At 47.6% G+C, this 20,630-nt stretch overlaps 1 protein-coding gene across 1 annotated transcript in view; it reads right to left on the reverse strand.

Moving 5' to 3' along the window:
- The window catches only part of fam20cb (FAM20C golgi associated secretory pathway kinase b), a 53,368-nt gene extending 40,001 nt beyond the window's left edge, over positions 1 to 13,367 (reverse strand). The window contains exons 1-3 of the mRNA XM_012867157.3: positions 12,324 to 13,367; positions 10,692 to 10,867; positions 8,235 to 8,313 (exon numbers count right to left, since the gene is read on the reverse strand). Coding sequence (XP_012722611.2) covers positions 8,235 to 8,313; positions 10,692 to 10,867; positions 12,324 to 12,832 — 764 coding nt within the window. The 5' untranslated portion in view covers positions 12,833 to 13,367. The remainder of the gene's footprint in view (positions 1 to 8,234; positions 8,314 to 10,691; positions 10,868 to 12,323) is intronic.
- Positions 13,368 to 20,630: the final 7,263 nt, after the last annotated feature.

Below are 20,630 nucleotides of genomic sequence, written 5' to 3' on the forward strand. Positions count from 1 at the left end.
GCTAAATCTTGTTTCATCTACCAAGGTTAGCATCATCTTCATCACGCTGACGCCTGTTTGAGCCACTGGCAGAATAACGTTACCAGCCTGAGACCCAGCAGACGTCAAACCAGCTGAACAGCAGATAACCTCCGTCCTTGTAGAAGCGCTTTGGAGACGCTAAAACCAAACGCTGATAAAGACGGAGAAAGAAGATCAGCAGCTAGCGTCTGACCAGGCAGTCGCTGACGTTTGAAATGAGCTGATAAGACGCTCCTCTGGTGAGGAGCCCAAAGAGAAGCTGTCCAGGCTCCTGGGAACCTTCCTCAGCATCAGGAACACCTTGTGAAGGTGTCCCTCATGTCCCTGTACATCCTAGCTCCATGTTGCTCAATGTGTCCTCGTCTTTTTATGATGTCTCAGTATTTTAATGATGAATGATGTAATATTTCTATGTAAATCAATGTGCTGTAAAACTTGACTAATGATCTCCATCAGACAGATGAGCTCTGACCTCTGTGTGGATGTTGTTACTGCAGGAAAAGAGCCAAACAGTGAGGAGCTTCTATCTTTACAGTTTATTCAGGTCGTTATTTAAATAGAGAGCCAGGTTTTCAGCAGATAACAGGAAGGCTGGACGGAGTACTGCCATGTCTGTCTAATTGATCCAGGTTTTCAGCCTCTTTCTGTTATGAAACATGCTGAATGTAAAAATGTTGTTAAGTCCACCTCCTGCAGTTTCAGGAAAGCTAACTGAGCTAACCATTCATCTAAATATTACTTTTTCTTAGTTTTAGATTTGTGAAACCCTGTTTTCCAGGAACTGCTCTCTCTAGCACACAGTGTGACATCATCACAGCTTTTAATAGAAAAGTTAGAATAATATATATATTTTTAAATATGTTTGTAAAGTATATCTTGAAGAGTAATCAGTTAAAATCATAACTGGCAGGTAGAAACGTAAGAAATCAACCAGAAAACTGTGGCTGGTGCATCTCTATTTAAAACAGAACAACAAATTTTACATGATTACATTTTTAGATGTTTGTTTCTCATAGCCGTAGCAGCCAATCCCTTGTTTTATGAAATATTACATCTGTTTTATGTTCTCTAATTATTGAGTTTCAAACATTAATTTGTGTTTCTTGGTGTCGGTAAATAAAAGCAGATGGATCTCTGCTAATATAAAAATCCTTCTTCCAGTTTTATGTATTTGATTCAGTCAGCTGCTTTTTTAGCTTCCTTGGCTCGTGTTAAAGCAAATGCTGCGTAGAATTTCTACTTTCCAGACAGAGTGAGACCTCTTGCTAAACGGTGCTAAAGCAGTCCGTCAGTGAAGGCATCTCTGCAGGGATCTTTGTGGGATTCCCACTTCCACCTTCCAACATGAATGACAGCATAAAAGTCTCAGTGTTCATGAAGCAGCTGCTTCCATGTGACCTGAAGCCACGCGGCTCTGCGCCGTTTCTGCTGCTGTATATTCTGTAACGTTGGATTTACATACATGGAAACTTAGCACACCTTTACCTGCACGCACAGAAACGTTTGCTTGCAACACAAAGGCAGAAATGCTGATGGTAATTCTGTGACTCATGGCTGTTCTGGACCTCAGCAGGAGATAATGACTGAGCTTCTCCATCAGTTCGGGTTACAGAACTGCTGCTTGTGAAATCATGTATTCCTCTGTAAGCCTCAGAAATCCTGGGTTGGGCATCAGCGAGGATTTCTCTTCTTTCACATAAAGCCACATAAATCCCTGAAGGCTAGACAGGCGTTACGAAACCAACCCTGAGTTGGACCAGACTGGTGAAGAGCAGGTTAGCTCATGGGGGGGGAGAAAACAGCAAGGGTGTCTTTTGTTTTGGTCCCAGAGAAACTATGACACCACAGAAAAGAGGAACTGATTGGACTTTCTCATCTTCTTTTTCTGAGAAGAAAACAAAAAATACCTGCAGGATCAATACTGAGAGCCTATTAGAGACGGAATGAGGGAGAACAGTGAGAGGAAAGAGAGACGGAGGAGTCGATATCCAAACAGAGAGGAACATCCAGAGTGCAGCTTTCCAAAGACGCGGGCGGCTGGACGGTCGATAGCTACCGAGACGCGGCACGCATCCCTGCCGACCTGCCTGGGCCGATCGCCTGGCTGAGAGGAGCAGAGAGGAGCAGAGAGGAGCAGAGAGGAGCAGAGAGGAGCTGGGAGGAGCTGAGAGGAGCTGAGAGGAGCTGAGAGGAGCTGAGAGGAGCTGAGAGGAGCAGAGAGGAGCTGAGAGGAGCTGAGAGGAGCTGAGAGGAGCTGAGAGGAGCAGAGAGGAGCTGAGAGGAGCTGAGAGGAGCTGAGAGGAGCTGAGAGGAGCTGGGAGGAGCTGAGAGGAGCTGAGAGGAGCTGGGAATAAGAGCAGAGGCGGAGCCGTCTTTGTTCCTGCAGCCCTGACTGCTTTGATGCTGCATGTGGAAACTCAGCAGCAGATTTGGGAACAAGAAGATGATTCGGGGTGTTAGCCCACCAACCACACATCCACACACCTCCACCTGAGTCAGACTGAAAGCCAGAGGATCAGAGACGGCATCTCATAATGTTCCTAACCTGTGAATACCTCCAGGCGTGGAACCCTAAACACCGACCTGCAATGATTTCCCACTGGAACAAACTCAGAATTAGACATTTGTCAAGTTCCTTACAAATAAAGATCAGAAAACCAGGCGCTGTGTCGTATTCAGAACTCTTTATTCTGAAACCCACAAAGGAAATCCAGTCAGTTCTGACCTCAGAGGTTCCTTAGAGAACATCCAGCATCATGGAGACCAAGGAACCCAGCAGGCGGGTCAGGGAGAAAGTTCTGGTCCAGTTTACAGCAGGGTCAGGTTTTACATCCCAGGCTTTGACCATCTTAGATTTAAACTGGGAGGTCAGGTCACCACGGCCTAGTCAAAGCCCAACTGAAATGCAAACCGATGTTCCCAGATGCTCTCCGTCTGACTGATCTTGAGATGTTTGACAGGACAAATGGCTGCAAATGTCATGATACAGATTATTATTTCACACTAAATCCCAATAACAAAGTTTTTGTTTGGAGTGAAGGTCTTAAAGGGGCGTGAAGACTTTTACAAGTCGCTGCCAGCAGAAACACCAACGTCCGCATTAGTCGCCTGTTTGGCTAAAGTTTGGTCCATTCTAGCTTTTATCAGACAACAGATTCACATCCAACTGCACTGCTGGTTTCACATGTGAAGCCGTCCAGGAGATAATCTGCAGACTCTGAGCATTTGCCTCCTCCTCCTCCTCCTCCTCCTCCTCCTCCTCCTCCTCCTCCTCCTCCTCCTCCTCCTCACCTCTCTCTCCTCTGGACTCCTCCCAGCCTGTCAGGATGATTTCAGGCTTGTTGCGTCTGGCCTGACTTGGTGGTACGATTGAAACAGTAATTACTAAGTCTCGGAATAGCTTCTCCGCCCTCCCTCCTACCTATCATCCAGAGGCTTAACCCCGCTCTCCCGGCTGACATGCAGCGGCCTCGTAAAGAACCATTAACCCACAATTAATTCACAACCACAACAACAAAGGAAATGTGACATTTAAATCCACCAATCAATGTGGGATTAGGATCAAGGAGCGCTTCTCGTGGGATGTGTTTTCATCTAAACATGACTGGACCAACAAAGAAGCGTGAATTAATCAGACTTTACAGCATCAAGCAGTGGAGGGATTCCATCATTAAAACCAGGAGGACAGCATCTTCATTTTAATGGTTTTCAGTGCATCTTGTGATGAATTTAATAGCATTAGACGTTTTATGATCAGTTTGGCAATAAAATCAACAAAAAACATGTGACATTTTCTCCTTTTGTTTCTTGGTCTTGTTTTCCAGTAAATATCCAGTTCAGTCTCCCAGAAAGATATTTCTGTATAACCTGAAAAACCTTGATAGGAGATTTATAAGAGGAAAAAACAGCAAAAACACCCTCATGAAGTCAGAGTTCTGACAGGGAGAGCCGGACTTTTCTCACCAAATCTGATCATAAAATCCAATATGGCTGCCCAACACAAAAACCTGATAGCTGCTATAAAAGCCTGTTTACGCCTGGTGGCCCACTGTAACCGGGGCCGGTGTGTAACTGGTGGTTGAAAGGAGGTGCACAGCCTTTATAAATTAAATTGTTGCTTAAATTGTTTTTAAATGCAGCAAATAGGCTTAAATCGGAGGCAACCAGACTTCTGCTCAGTTCTTTCTGAAAACGTTTCGACACCTATCCACCTATCAATCCCAAACTAGGAACATATTTTTTACTCAGAAACTTTCTCCAAACTATAGAACACAACAGAACCGAGAGAACATTAGCATCTGGCTGAAACTGTTAGCGTTAGCTTAAATCCTTAGCATCTAGCTTAAAGGGGACCTATCTCTGCTTCCTGTCAAACATTTAAGACAGATATATGGGCTAAACAAAACATGTCAATTACATTTTTCCACTAAATAATTCTCAGACGATGCAATTTTACGTCCCCAGGTTCTATTCTGAACAGAGTGAGCTGTTTTCAGGGCTTGGTTCCTTTTATGCAAATAAGCTGTAGCTAGCCACCTCAATGTTTATACTCACACTTGTCTTTATGCACGTGAAAATGGCTATAAACAGATGGACTATGGTACAACTGTACATCTTTGACCCCGAGTCAGACCCAGAAGCAGAAGAAATAGAGCCTCTAGCACAACCAACAATAGGCTACTGTTTGATCATGATAAAATAAGGTTATATACACCAAGCCTCCATATTGGTAGTGTTTTGATGGTCCTTTTAGAGCCGAAAAAAAGCCTCTATCTTAAACTGTTAGCATCTAGCTTAAACTGCTACCCTGTAGCTTAAACCATAGACATAATATAAGAGTAGACGCGTCGTTGGGCGGGTTCTGCCTATGCTGCGATGCGTCAGAGCGTCCGCCATCTTAAATGTGGCAAATTTGCAGTTACTCAGTCACTTAAACAGTATCAGAAGGACTTTAATCTCTGAATATACTTTGTATTCGTAGTATTTATTTTGTAATATTACAAGTTTATTTTCGTATCCCTTTAGCTTCATTCTCCTGAATTTATTCTCCTAAAGAATAAAAACATTTTAAATAATCTAACCTGACCCTATTACTCCAGGAGTGAAATAATTCTGCAAACTGTGACTATTCTGGAAATGTTCCCCCTTAATTCTCATATTATGACGTTTTTATCATAACAATATCACTTTTGTGTTTGTTTGTTTATTTTTACTTTATTGACCTAGGACTTTTTTTCTCATATTATTAATTTTACCTCTTTAATACTCACCCAAAAAGTCTGTTCCTAAAGGTTCACATGTGACACGGTTTTAAGAAATAATGAAGACCACAATGTTTAGATTACATACACACACAAATTCATCCTTATATTCATCATAACACATACACACACACACAAATATATATCTATCTATCTATCTATATATATATATATATCTATATATATATATATATATATATATGGCCTGTGTTACCACTCTGCAGCTTTAGTGTGTCCAGTTTTGCAACATGGTGCAGCCTTAGTTTATAGAAGGCAGATACAAGTAGTGAAATCAGCCAGAATACATTTTCATGCAGCACAGGAATGAGGCATCTTCTCTGATCCATCACAATAACAGAACTCAACATTTTTCTGCCACATACAATATGGCGGTGACGTTGACGTGCGAACCTGCGCCCTATGACGCGTCTACGTATATATGTCTGTGGCTTAAACTGTTAGCCTCTAGCTTAAACTGCTAGCATCTAGCCTAAACTGCTAGCATCTAGTTTAGATTGCTAGCCTCTATCTTAAACTGCTAGCCTCTAGCTTATACTGTTAGCATCTATCTTAAACTGCTACCCTGTAGCTTAAACTGTTAGCCTGTAGCTTAAACTGCTAGCATCTAGCCTAAACTGCTAGCATCTAGTTTAGATTGCTAGCCTCTATCTTAAACTGCTAGCCTCTAGCTTATACTGTTAGCATCTAGCTTAAACTGATAGCCTCTATCTTAAACTGCTAGCCTCTATCTTAAACTGTTAGCCTCTAGCTTAAACTGCTAGCATCTAGCCTAAACTGCTAGCATCTAGTTTAGATTGCTAGCCTCTATCTTAAACTGCTAGCCTCTAGCTTATACTGTTAGCATCTATCTTAAACTGCTACCCTGTAGCTTAAACTGTTAGCCTGTAGCTTAAACTGCTAGCATCTAGCCTAAACTGCTAGCATCTAGTTTAGATTGCTAGCCTCTATCTTAAACTGCTAGCCTCTAGCTTAAACTGTTAGCACCTAGCTTAAACTGAGCACTCTTGTCAAAATGTCTGTCTGGGTTTAAGCATGTCCACGCCAAACTGAAGCTTATGGTAGTCCATAAAGTGAGGGGTGGGGTCTCAGTTGTGCTCTCATCTAAGCTAGACTGTGTAGCTTGGATTCATGTGCTTCCTTTAAACTTCTGTTAAAACAACAGAGCCCGTCTAATAATTGTGATAGCTGATTTTTGCTGGGACCACATGGAGGACGGTTAGCTTGAAAGCAGGCTCCATGCAGGAGCAATCTGAGGATGAAAGATCCCTGGCTCCTCTGCCCTCCCTCTCTGTGACGCTAATAATACACAGTAGTTCATTCATTCATACCTGAAATAGGATTAGCAGGTGATGAGGCGAGGAATGTGGGCTTTGTGGCTGAATCCTAAAGATCCCAGCAATTATGTCTTTCAGTGTTAAACTTGTTCGCTGGAGAAAAACTGGATGAAAAACATGCAAATCACCAAGCGAGGGATTTTTATTTCCTCGTTGTTTTCAAACTGAATAGATCTTTGTAGCTTTAGTCTCAGATATTCTGATTACAATGAATCCTACATTTTTACTAAAGGTTTCCATGTTTTGTAGGTTTTATGATTGTCAATAAACATCTCAGTTTATATGTTTAAGTTTAATCACAAACTTCCAAAAACCCCGGTTCAAATGCCAGTTAAAATTTTTTTTAAGTTATCTAAATATGATCAGTGCAGCAAATCCTAATGTATCTTTTAATTAGCGTTGAACAAAAAACTATTTCAAGAACTTATCGAGAAACAGAAAATATTAACAATGATAAAGGAAGGCTTTAAAATCTAACAAGACAAATGAAGCTAAAGGCAGAATGAAGGCTCTCCGTTTTTAGCATCGTTTTCTGCTTAAACTCAAACGTATTTACACCTTTAAACCATCCTGTCGAGGCAGCAGTGGTGCAGGAGTCACGGTGTTTGTCCTGAAATAGGCGGGTTGCCCGTTCACGCTAGTGAGTGCAATCGGGTGAATGAGCTTTGAGTGGTCAGTATGACAGGAAGAGCCCCGTATAATTTTAGTACATTTATTTACCATTTATAATAGTTTTAATGGAGATTACTTCTAGTAATCTACTGAAGACAGCAGATCCACATTTCAGATGCCAGAAAGAGCAATCTATCAGATATTTAAAAACGGGAGGACTGTTCTGCAGCAGAGAAAATCATGCAATCAGTGGGATTTCTCCCCTGGCAACTTTCCCTGAGTGTTGAAAGACATCAGTGAATAAACAGACATTCTCACATGCTTTCCCACTACATGATGACTCCTCAGATCCCTTATGTCAGAATTCCTCCTCTGGCACCGCAGGTGTCCGTGACTTTGATACTCATCCATCTGTTCTAGCTCCAATGTTGGACCAGGAAACATTCCCAGACCCAGAGCCACGTTAAAGTTCAATAGCTCAGAAAAGCAAATCAAATTCAACATCACAAATCAAGGTTAGTGAAAAAAATCCCAGAATTGATGAGAGCCTGAGATTATAAAAGCAGTAAATGGCTCAGAGGAGTCAGCCTATCAAAGAGCCAACAGGTGAGGCCTGAGGGCCTCCAGCACAGCCGGTGAAGAATGAGCCGCGTCCCCTGAAGCCCATCGAGGTGACGCCTATTCACAGCCTTCAATCGGATATCGAGGCTGCGCTGAAATGAAAGCACTTTGATATGGCCAGAGAGGCGAGAGAGGAAATGAGGCTGATGCTGTGAGAGAATGAGAAGGTGGAGAGCTGCAGAGAGACGAAGATGTTCAAGGTACAAAGCTGCATAATCGCTGCTGAAGCATCACTTTTTTAGAAGAAAATGTGTTTAATGGTGAACGCTCTGCAAGGTAGAGGATGGGGGGAAGAGAAGGAAAAACCCACCGGCACCCAGCACGCTAAAAACACGCGTGTTTAAAAAGAAGCAAAGTGACTTACTTCATGGGTTTGAAGAGAGCCTGGCCGTAGTTCTGGAAGGTCATGATGAGCTTCAGCTGAGTGCCTCCTGACTTCATGGCTGTTGGAGTCACACAGAAAACAACTCAAAGATCAGAAGGCAACAACAAATTTCATCATTTCATAAGTCAAACCCAGCTGCACACAGTTGGTAGGACTGCTGCCCTGCAGGAAGCAGGTCCAGGGTTCACCCCCAGTATCTATGCATCTTCTCCCTGAGCATGCTAACTCCTCCTACAGTCCAAAAACATCAGTTAATTGCTTAATTGGCCCGGGGTTGGTTGTCTTTGTGTTGCCCTGAGATATTCACCCAACCTCCCTCCATCCATAAATATAACCCTGAAACAAAATAGCATCTTAGAACCTGGATCTTTAACTTCAGTAAAACACTGAGAAAGTCTCAAGAATGAAGGATTTATACTCTAAAAAAAACTGTGATGGATGATTACAAATATCCAGCTTTTCATTTACACCTTTCTAACATGAAAATATCCCAGTAACAATATTTTCCTGGTATAGAAAAGGCTGATAAAACATTAAAAGGGCTTATATTTACATTTGGTGGATTATCGTGGACACAGAGGGTCACACTGTACCGAGATAAACAGAAGTTGTCTGATAAACTGAAAACATGTCCTGGTTCTGTTCTACAGCTCGGGGTCAGCCGGGCTGACATGTCATGACCCGTCTCTGCAGCGCGCTGCTGCATCTGTGGGCCAGCGCTGCATGTTTGGACCCTCGGTTCCTCGACGGCTTCGTCTCCTGCTGGATCCTCCGGGCGGCTTATCTCCGTCTCTCATCTCTTTGTGGGATCTTTGTTTCTTAAACTCATCCTTCGGGGTTTTTCTAGTTTTTCCGACATGATGATGCAGTTGAGGGCCGGGCCTGGACTGAAACGCTGAAGAAGCAAAGGTGCGATTTCAACACTGATCGATGGCTTTTGCTGCCTTTGGGTGGCTTTCTGCCAGTGATCAATGCTTTCATTTATTTTTTACATACAAGAACCACGAGGACAAGCAAACTGTTTACACAGAAAAAACAGCGAGAGGCAAAGAGATCGATGTCCGTCTGACCCGTACCAAGCTGGTGGCGTTCACTGGGAGGTTTGAGGAGGTGGAGTCAGGCTGCAGTGATCAGGAACTCATGCATGCAAGCAGAGACCTTGGAAAAAAGCTCTGATTTCAGCCCACACACAGCAGGCTGCTCATGTTGTTGTTGCAGAAGCGTTAATCTCCGTCTCTGCTCGGGTTTTGCTCTCTGACCGAGTTACAGACTGTTCCAATCAGCTGCAGACATTTATCATATCTGCTGCTTTTTGTTCAGCAGGCCTGCTTTCATGAACGCTGCTGAGGGGAGGTTATAGTCAAGAATACATCCAAGCATTCCTATCCTTAAGTTTAAATAATAGACAACTGCTGCAGGGCTTTACTGGTGTTCTGCCCAGAGCCTGTGTGAAGGCTCTGTAATTACCATGTATTTAGCTGGCAGGAGATGCTAAGAACCACTTCCTGTCTCCAAACAGGCTGAAAGTACGGAGAAATTTAAAGAAATGACACTACTTCTTAGACAGATAGGCACAAACACAAAGCATTGTACGTTAGCAGAAAGCAAGCGTGGATAGGCGCTTCATGAACTGCTAATCCAGCTCCTAGATAAGCATTAATCTCTGCTACTGGCCACTTACAGTTTTGTTGTTGCCAGATAAACCTGGAGTCAGAAATATGTTTTTCACAGACGGACTGCCTTGAGTCAACGAGCCCTCCTGGAATGCCCGACTCGAACGCAGCCAAAAAGAGAAGAGCAGGTTTATTCTGAAAGCTGCAGCGTGCGTGGATTATCAGCCTGAGGCCTGCCTGCATCCTCAGCAGCAGTTTTACTGATCCGTGCACAAACGGCCCACGGTGGCCGTCAGGTCACAGGAAAAGTCCCCTGATGCTTTGATCCCAGCTGGAATCCAGCCATGTTGGTTAGTATGGAGAACCTCTGTGTCTGTGGGTAGGAAACGTGACGGAGGAGCTGGAGGTGGAGGTGGAGGAGGAGGTGGAGGTGGAGGTGGAGCTGGAGGTGGAGGTGTGATCGCCCGCAGCCTCCTTTCTTCTTGCATACTTGTGTGTTTGTGCATGTTGGTGCGTTCACTGTCAGCATGCGGGTCGGGGAGGAGATAAGCTGTCAGCTGGTTAGCAGCATGTTGTCCTATGAGAGCGTTGATATAATTGTTTCTTTTTCTAACATTTAATTAGAATTATGGAAATAAAATACAAAAATGTCACTTTATACACACTGATGTGTATAAAGTGACTCTGATCCTCCGTCTAAACCAAACCAGCCAGAAGGGACGTTTAGGATGAGCTGAGAAAAGGCTCGGCCGTTTTTTGGGGAAAGTTTTTTTTTAGCTGCACGCCTTCATTATGTCCTCACAGGTTCCTGCGTGAGACTCACCGACTGTGGTGATCCGCTGCGTCACCAGGTCTTTAAGGAGAGCGTCGATGACCGGGTTGTGTCTGGAGTACAGCTCGTAGCGGTTAATCCCAATGTGGAAGCGCAGCCAGTTGGGGTAGGACTCGGCCGTCAGCTCCCCAGTCGGGCTGAACTCGTCCTCCGTGCCCTCCCCGGTCCTGGACAGGAGGAAGAGGAAGTTGGAATAAAACGGGAAGCAGAGGAAGATTTACAGGCTTGGCTGACCAGACAGGTGCTGAACATGACGGATGAGGGGGGCAACAGCCACTACAAAAGAAAAAGAACTGAAATAATGCCCTAAACTTCTAATTATAATGGCTGGTGTGACAATTAAATGATTTACACTGAGAAATAGATTTGTTTTAATTACATTGATAAACAATATTTAACAGTTATACTAAATCTAATTTATCAGAATAATTAAAATATGTTAGGTTTGCTAGAACAGCTCGCCGCCTTAGACTCTGGTGGACCGAGACAATCCTGGCAGCTCCAGCCCAGAAACGACGGAGACGCCCTGGTCCTCAGAAACGGGCTGCTGGGTCTAAGACCAGCAAAGCATCTAATTCTGGATCATATGTAGGTTTAACAGCAGGGGAGGAAACCAGCTGCCAGATGAAACGAATAAATGTGTGATATGTAAATAAATCACCGGCTTTATCAAACCACCAGCTGCGTTCAACAGGAAGACAGAGGTACATTTCTACAGCTGGCCTGTAGGGGGCAGCAGCACACCTGAGCTTCTGCTTCCTGTCTGTGTGTGACATATAATAAAAGTAATAATAATAATAATAACGTGGCCCTTCTATCACCACAGCAAGGCGCTGGGTTTCTGAACAACTGTTCCTACGGGTCACCTGTGCAACTAAACCAGGAAGACAAGGAGCGATGAAAGATCAACAGGGCCTATCAAAACCGAGAGCTGGGCCGGCTGCCGCTGCCTCAGCAAAGATCCTCCGCAGCAGCAAGATGCACACTCGCTGCAGTTTTCCTGTAGGACTGAGGAAATAAATCACAGCTTTGCACGTTTTAGGTGACGTACTAGAAGATGTCAGTGAGTTTCTAAAACCCAGTGAAACAATTGTACATAATTAATATCTTTAATTATTAATTAATTATTAATATTGTGATTCTAATGAAATATGGGATTTTAGGGTTGTATGTTTGGCTGGCTTCTTTCCGTTTATGTTCAACTTCTGTGAATTTTTAAATATCTAAACCTTAGGATAAGCTTTGGAAAAATAAGGAAATGATTAATTTAATCCCATTAAATTGGTTTTATTTTTCTATTAAACATCTAATTTAGTTATCAACCACATGAATATTGAGAAACGTTTTGGTGACTTTTACTTTAAATAAATAATAATAATAAATAATTAAGTAAAACGGCTTTAATTGGGTCGCATCGTGCAGCTAAACGGTCTATTGTTAGATTTATTCCGCAGATTTACGAGCAGATCAACGTTTATTTGCTGCTTTTTAACACGCGCCTCATTAAAATGTGAATCTGTCTTTTTTCCCAGGAACCTCCTGCCCCATGCCGGGGGGACCGCCGCCCCCCTCCCGGCCCCTCCCGGCCGCCCGTCCAGCAGGTTCCGGGCCGCCCCTGTTTACCAGGCCGGGTCCTCCGCCGCTTTGGGGTCCAGCCTGATGTCCGCGTTCACGTTGAAGAGCGTGTCTTCGTCCGTCAGGCCCGGAACCGACCTCCTGTACAGCGGATGCTCGAACAGAGCCGACAGCCTCGAACCTCTGGCCGGCCTGAGCCGCGCCGCCGCCGCCGCCCCCGCGTCCTGGGCGAAGAGTCTCTTCCTGTCGGCGCGCTGGCCCGGGAGCTCCGGACCGGGCGCTCTGGCCGCCGGCGGCCGGTCCACGGAGCGGGAGGACGCGTTGGAGCTGGGCTCGCTGCTGAAGTCCTGCAGGATCCGCAGGGTGTGCTTGTTGGGCCAGCCCTGCTTGGCCCAGCCGCGCTCCGGCTGCTCCTGCTCGCTCGGCGTGTGCGAGCAGGAGCAGCCGCCGCCGCTCTGGCGCTCCAGCTTGGGCAGCAGGTCGATCATGATGTGCATGGAGCAGGCCACCAGGAACACCATGAGGATCAGGACGCGGAACTTGCGCAGCAGGATCATCTTGACGGTCTCCTTCTTTAACAGATGCGAGTACTTGGTGCCGAGGATGAGGACGCAGAGGAAGAGGCTGACTACATCGCTGATGATGTTGATCAGGCAGGACGCCAGCCGCAGGAGGTAGGCGCTGAGCAGGCAGGACCCATCTTCACTGGCCGTCTTGAGGAGAGGATTCAGCCTTCAGCCTTCAGGAGCCCACACTTCATCCCCTAACCATCCACACGCGTCCGGCTCACGGTTCGGCGGGACTGCTGCGCCAGCCTCATCCTCCGCTGCCCTCCCTGCGTGGAACAGGGAACACGGGAGCTGGGTCCACGACGCCCCACAGCGCGCACGGTTCGGCTCTCACCGTCCAGCCCGGACCCAGAACGAGGGGGGCGAAACAGGAAGCGGAGAGGTCCGGTTCTGCTGGGACGGCGTCTCAGAGGAAGGAGGAAAAACGTCACATGTCAGTGTTGCTCGGGGAAAGTCCCCGGAAACCAGCGCCTGGTCCGCGACCACCTCCCTCCCGTCGGCGCGGCTCTGCTCAGGGATCAGCCGGAGGAACGGCCGGGTTTCCCGCAGCTGGAGGAGAGAAGCAGTCCGCTGTACGCATGTGGGGATCGGTGAGGGTGTGTTAAATATGACGGCGCAGCCAGCAGCGGATCCAGCCTTTAGCGCAGCGTCACTGCGCGCAGATTGGCCGAGGAGAGCCGGAGAGAGAGGAGAGGCAGAGCGCAGCGCTGCGCTTCCCCGCTGCTCTGCTAGGGGGCGTCGTTCTCCTGCAGCCTGCCTGCTCACAGCTGTCTCCTCCTCCCCTGAAATCTGAAGCTTCTCCTCAGACTCGCTGGTCCGTCGATGATGCCTCAGACAGGCCTATTAGAGCCTCATCAGTCTGAGGATCAGCTTCCATCCTCCATCGCATGTTGCCACTCAGCACCAATTGCATCTTCAATACCGTTCAATGGATGCATGAAATGAAAACCACAAAGTGCTTTCTGCTCTTTTCCTCAGCAGAACCGACTTAAACGCTGCAGAGACCCAGCAGGCTGTGGCTCGCTTCTCCAGAACCTTCATCCAGATTCCTGCTCTGCAGAACTTTCAGGTTTTCATGGGAGGAACCGACACACAGCTTCAGTTCTGAAAACTGCTGTTTACAGATAAACATCAGAAAGTTGGGCATCAGTACCCTCCTGAAGTAAAAACCCGCTGACATCAACGTGACCCGGAACCAGAGTCCAACTCTGAGTGATTTAAGCTGAGACTAAATGCAGACGTTCTCTTTCTGGAGATGGAGAACCATGGAGGTGCATCATGAAGCCTCCATGGAAGCTGGATTTAAGATGAAGGTGAGATGAAGGTGTGAACCACACGGTTTCCTGTATTTTCACACTAGAAGGGCAGATTTCCTGCCTCAGACTGAACTCTGACACCAGCAGCTGATTACAGCCAGAGATCATCTCTGCTGTTTGGTACCAGTGAGCCTGAAGCAGGAAGACACCGCTGACCCGGCTCCGCCCCGCTGGGTCCATCTCCACCCGTTGGTCCGACCAGCCTGGAGGCGCATTTAGCAACATTTACACTTTAAAGAATCCTGCGAGAAATGGGAAACAAAAATAAATATATATATTTCTATAACTGTGTTTAATTGTCTTGGACATTGTTATAATCCACCAGGGTAAATATCTGGATCACATCTAGTGATAAACTACGTTAGAGCCTCTCTGCCAAGCCAGCTTCCAGGGTCCCAGTAGAGCTGGACGATAATTCAATAACGATATTTATCGATAACGATATTTATATCGATCAATAGACACGTGGTTCCATAGAAAAACTGGGGTCAATAAAAAGTTCAATTGAAGAAAAGTTTTCTTTCCTTTTGCATTCCAGCCAATCATGTAGATTCATACTAGTTATTACACCAACCAACCAATCAGAACGCAGACCCAGGAATGCTCACAAAGAGTCCAGAGAGAAACATGTTCTATTCAGTTCAATTCAATTTTATTTATATAGCGTCAATTCATGAAACATGTCATCTCAAGGCACTTTAAAAAGTCAAGATCAATGATATTATACAGATTGGTCAAAAAATGTCCTTTATAAGGAAACCAGTTGATTGCTTCAAAGTCCGACAAGCAGCATTCACTCCTGGGGAACCGTAGAGCCACAGGGAAGCAACCGTGGAGAGGAAAACTCCCCTTTAACAGGGAGGAGAACCTCCAGTAGAACCAGAACCAGGCTCAGTGTGAACGCTCATCTGCCTCCACCCACTGGGGCTTAGAGAAGACAGAGCAGAAACACAGAAAGCTCAGAAGGTCACATTGACCCAGGAGTACTTTCTATGTTAGAGAAGACAGAGCAGAGACACAGAAAGCTCAGAAGCTCACATTGACCCAGGAGTACTTTCTATGTTAGAGAAGACAGAGCAGAGACACAGAAAGCTCAGAAGCTCACATTGACCCAGGAGTACTTTCTATGTTAGATGGTAATAGAGGATGATCTGCCTCCCCTGATGATGTCACAGCTAACAGAACACCAGACCGGATTTCATGCCTCGCCCTGCGTCCATGCTGGGCTGAGGCGAGAGCAGCGCAGTGATGTGTAGCGATGGCAGACAGGGATCACAGCGGTCCGTGGGTCACCGGTTCTGGACAAGGCCTGTCTGCTGCTGTCGATGCCTTTCAGTGATGAATCAACAGCACCGTTTGTTTGGGCTTCATATGTCAGCATCTGGGTTTATTTACGTCTCTGCTGTCAAGCGGCATCAGCGTACGGGCCGTGCTGACGGAGGCACACCGTCCTACGGTGGCAGCGTCTCAGCACCAAATTAACGACATCGTTTTATTTACAGAGCTGAAATGGAAGCAATCAGTGCAACAATCTGAAGCTCAGACAACGAGCCAGCAGGAGCGCCCGGCCCGGGACGTCCGGCTCACGTTTCAACCTTTGTCTGGCACACTCCCCGCTTCCCTCCAGCTCAGGCTTTTATTACAGCGCGGCCGCAACCTGATTGAGCAACAGCGCTAAAAGCAGCTGGACTTTGTGCAGACATGATGGGGGGGGCTCTGGTGAGGGAGAGCTGGTTTAGACCCAGCCGTGTGTGTAAACAGGATTTACGTCCTCTGAGCTTCACTAAGAGGCCGCAGGGCTGAGGGAGCGAGGGTGGAGATACAAAGTCTGCTGCCGGTTCAGGAGAGAGACGCTGATCTGATTGGCTGATGTCACAGTCCGCCATAAACATGCGTCCAGATTTTATTCCTGCTGAATAAACAGAAAACTCCCAAACTTCAGTTCGATCACATTCCTTCAGCAGGAAATCTGTCAGCAAAGATCTCAAACCACCTTAAAATCACTGCATACATGGATCTCTGGTCCACAGGAACCCAGTAGGCTCCACTCAGTAACCAGGACCAGAACTGAACACGGTGGTGCGTTCAATGACCCCTGGGATTATTTGTTCTGCCAGTACTGCAGCTTCAGAGCAGCCACTGACCACAGGGTGCATGAAGACCTGCAGAAGAGGAGCTCAGAACCTCCTGCAGACCTCATGGAGACTTTCCTAAACTTTACATTCAGCAGGAATCTGGAGGCACGGCGGAGGACCTGTGAGGCTGCGGGCCTTTTTCTCTCGTTTAAATGAGCGGCAGACTGTTTTAGGTAATCCTGCTGAATTGTGGTCTAAACCAGCTTCCTGTGTTTCTGTGCGTTAGCAAACATGTAGCAGCGAGCTAGCAGTGTGACGTTTAGCTGTGTGTCTGGTGTAACCACAGCTGAGGACAGATTGAAATGGACCAGGCTGCCATTAAATGTCTGCCTGCTGCTGACAGAAAGAGAGGGGGGGGGGGGGGGGGGGGGGGGGGCTTCCATACATACTGCCTGACTAAATTCATTTGTCTGGATCTGGCCTCCAGGTTATCGCCGCTTCGTGGAAACAGCGCTAATGTCCCTCCTGAACGGCGGCGTGTGGAATGCATCCGATACGTCGCATCAGAATGGATGCTGCAGATAACGGCGCCCTCTGTTGACCCCACAAGACGCAGCGCTCCTCCTCCTCCTCCTCCCTCTTCCTCCTCCTCCTCCTCCCTCCTCCCTCCTCCACCTCCTCCAGCTCCTCCAGCTGCTCACTCTACCTCCAGATGTGCAAAAAGCCCTTAATAATGTGAAGTCCTGAATCACAGCAGGCCTCAGTAGGCTCGCCATGGAGCAGCTCACCCTGACAGCAGCTCACCCTGACGGCAGCTCGTCCTGACAGCAGCTCACCCTGACGGCAGCTTACCCTGACAGAAGCTCACCCTGACGGCAGCTCCCCTTGAAGGCAGCTCACCCTGACGGCAGCTAACCCTGACGGCAGCTCCCCTTGAAGGCAGCTCACCCTGACGGCAGCTCTCCCTGACAGCAGCTCACCCTGACAGCAGCTCACCCTGACGGCAGCTCACCCTGACAGCAGCTCACCCTGACGGCAGCTGACCCTGACAGCAGCTCGCCCTGAAGGCAGTTCACCCTGACGGCAGTTCACCCTGACGGCAGCTCACCCTGACGGCAGCTTACCCTGACAGAAGCTCACCCTGACGGCAGCTCCCCTTGAAGGCAGCTCACCCTGACGGCAGCTCCCCTTGAAGGCAGCTCACCCTGACGGCAGCTCTCCCTGACGGCAGCTCACCCTGACGGCAGCTCACCCTGACGGCAGCTCCCCTTGAAGGCAGCTCACCCTGACGGCAGCTCTCCCTGACAGCAGCTCACCCTGACGGCAGCTCTCCCTGACAGCAGCTCACCCTGACGGCAGCTCACCCTGACGGCAGCTCTCCCTGACAGCAGCTCGCCCTGACGGCAGCTCACCTTGTCGGCAGCTCACCCTGACGGCAGCTCACCCTGACAGCAGCTCGCCCTGGCAGCGGCTCTTGTCTCTACCGAGGTGCTGAGTCGGTGTTTTGCTCCTCCTCGTCTGATTCGCTGTAACGTGAGAGAAAGCCACGTCTCTGTTCACGTCGTTCTGGGCTGAGGAGCTCAGCACAAATCAAGCCTGATATTCTGCTTGATTGTGGAATAGGGAAGCATGAGAGAGATGTGTTCTCTTTGTGGTGGAAGCAGTTCCTGTCTCACCAGGAAGAAATCTGATACTCTGTCATTTAAATATTATGGTCTGTTGCACAGAACTCTCCATGATCAGGTTTGTAAATTAAAGCTGTATTGGTCTCCTCCTCCCTGATGGTTAAAACTTCCCGTCTTCTGTTTTAATGCACCATGTTGGGTTGATGATGTCACAAGAGGCATCGGACCGGACCGCCCAGTGACCAGACGACCTTCATCACATTTAAACTTTAGTTCTGAAGCGCTCGAGTTTTACGTGTTTGAGCCTGATGAGCCTCCAGGGGGCGCTGCCCACAGAACCTTAACTGGTCCAAACAGGCGTGGTCCAGTAGGAGGTTCTGACCTCAGGTAGCTGGGCTGCAGGCATGCAGCAACAGGTGGGGGAGGGTGTGCCAGCCCTCTCTGTGAGATCTCAGTGAAAGCACACGGCAGCAGAGAGAGGAGGGAAAGTTTTCAGTGCGGCCGACATCTGCAGGGTAAAAGGAACCTTCAGCTCCAACAGGCTGAGATAAAAGTTGATCAGCTGATGCAGTCAGCCTCTTCCTCTTCCTCTTCATCCTCATCCTCAGCACCAACGCTGAGTCATCACTTTGGTCCCAGATGCTCTCAGCCATCCCTCCTCAGCAGTTTCCTCCTGATTATTGGGTCTTTACACTAAATCACCGCCGTGGTTCACGTTGAGGTGCAGCAGCTTCACAAAAGGATTTCTCTGAGGAATCGGGTTCTGCTGCACCTGTCCTGGTCCGGTCGCCCCGCAGGTGGAACGGGTCGAGCTGTGGACCAGCGTGAGAAGAGAGGAGAAAGGAGCACCTTGCTGAGCTTAAATATCTGAGGAGTGAGACATCCTGACAGCAGTAGATCTCTGTGAGCCTTTTAACGCGCTGCCAGCTTTTAATCTGGGAACTTTAGTCTGAAGGCTTAGACGAGCCGTCAGGTTCTATAACGGTTCTGCTGGAAATCTAAGCGGATCTAACAAGATGGAGTCAGAGTGAGTTCTGGACGTGCAGACGGCCAATCAGACGCAGCAGAGCGCCAGCCGTGGCCACAGCCTCCATCCGTCAGGAGGGAAGGACTGAGGATTTATGAAGCACGGTCCAGAGGAAGATGAGAGACTCCAGAACCATCAGAACCACCAGAACCACCAGAACCATCAGAACCATCAGAACCATCAGAACCATCAGAACCATCAGGTGACCTGAAGGCAGCTGTCAAAGCCTCCTGGGTCTCCAGAACATCTGAGCAGAACCACAGGCTGGTCTCCTCCATGACGCAGTGATCCAGGAACTTACGCCAAGGGAGATCAGACCCGGTACTGGAAACTCTTTAGAACCTGGATTAAATCATTTATTGGACTGATGTGATGATGTAATTACTGTGAAACCGAACTTTGGGTTTTCATCAGAACCATCAGAACCACCAGAACAAAGCGCCAAAATCTATACCTGAGATTCTATGTCTGAGCTGAAATTCTGCCATAAATAAACTTTTATTTATTTTATTAATCAACTTTTATTTATTTTATTAATCAACTTTTATTTATTTTATTTATTGAGGTCAGCTGTTCATCATCCACGCCCCTATCAAGCCGGTCCAAAGAGCAGAACCGTGCGGTCCAAAGAGCAGAACCGTGCGGTGCTGGGTCCGGTTAAGAAGCGGGCCAGGGCGCCGCCTGCAGCCGGTCTGGGATCATCAGGCCAGACTGTCTGCAGCTATAATGAGTGTTATTGAGCAGAACTATCAGACGGCGGTTTATTCTAGGCGTGTTCTGGAGGCCCAGTCAGCACTATTCTCACCCAGGTGTGCGTCTGGTCCCGTGTGTGTGGGTTCTGCCTGAGCAGCGGGGCAGACAGAACCGGGCCCTGTGCTAATGAGTGTTTGAGGTTAGGGTGTGTGTACCTGGGTCACAGTCATCAGAGTCCAATCAGCGGTTCTGATGGCGGCGCTCTGATCCTATAATTAGAGTCTGGGTGGATCAGCCTTCCTCTTTGGACCCATTCACTGCAGCCTGTTTGTTTTGGAGCGCCGCTCTCTGGACTGCCGGGCCGCTCCTCAGGTCCAGATTTAGCAACGACCCTCAGTCAGAACCCGCCTCACCCAGCACCAAAGTTCTGGACCTCCTCCAGCGGCCCGGCTGAGACGTGAAGCGGAGGAGAACCCTTAGAACCAGAGAGTGACGCGGGGGAACCAGGATGCCCTGCAGCGGTCTGATCCGGACTTTTAACAGAACCTGGACCCAAACTGAAAAGTTCTGGTTTCAGAATAAAAGCGCCGCGTGGCGTCAGGTGGACAGGAGGAGATCTTCAGCAGTCCTGGTAGAACATCTAGTCTGGTGCTCCTGACCGCAGAGGTCCAGCCTGAGGCCTTCAGAGGGAAGAGTTCTGGTTCTGGTTCTGGATTTAAAGCTGTGAATTGAGCCGTTCCTTCACCACACGGGTCCATTTCAGAGACACACTCCAAGCCCGGCTCAGAAGGTTCTGGTGCTTTCAGGGAAGTCTCCCAACCTGATTTAAAATCTAATTTAAAGTTTGAGCTGATGATCAGGCCTGCTTTTTAAATGGGATTGCTTTCCCTGCTCTCTCTCACAAAAATCAGAACTTTTCATTTTTTCCACATTTCCAATTTCATGCAGAAATATTAAAGTAATGACTGTAACCATCATTTGAGCATAAACAGGACATCCTTATCTCGCTGCACGCTGTTTTTGTCAAACAAATCTTCTGCTCCCTCTGCG

The sequence above is a fragment of the Fundulus heteroclitus genome, unplaced genomic scaffold (genome assembly GCF_011125445.2).
Source record: "Fundulus heteroclitus isolate FHET01 unplaced genomic scaffold, MU-UCD_Fhet_4.1 scaffold_47, whole genome shotgun sequence".
Lineage (NCBI taxonomy): Eukaryota > Metazoa > Chordata > Actinopteri > Cyprinodontiformes > Fundulidae > Fundulus > Fundulus heteroclitus.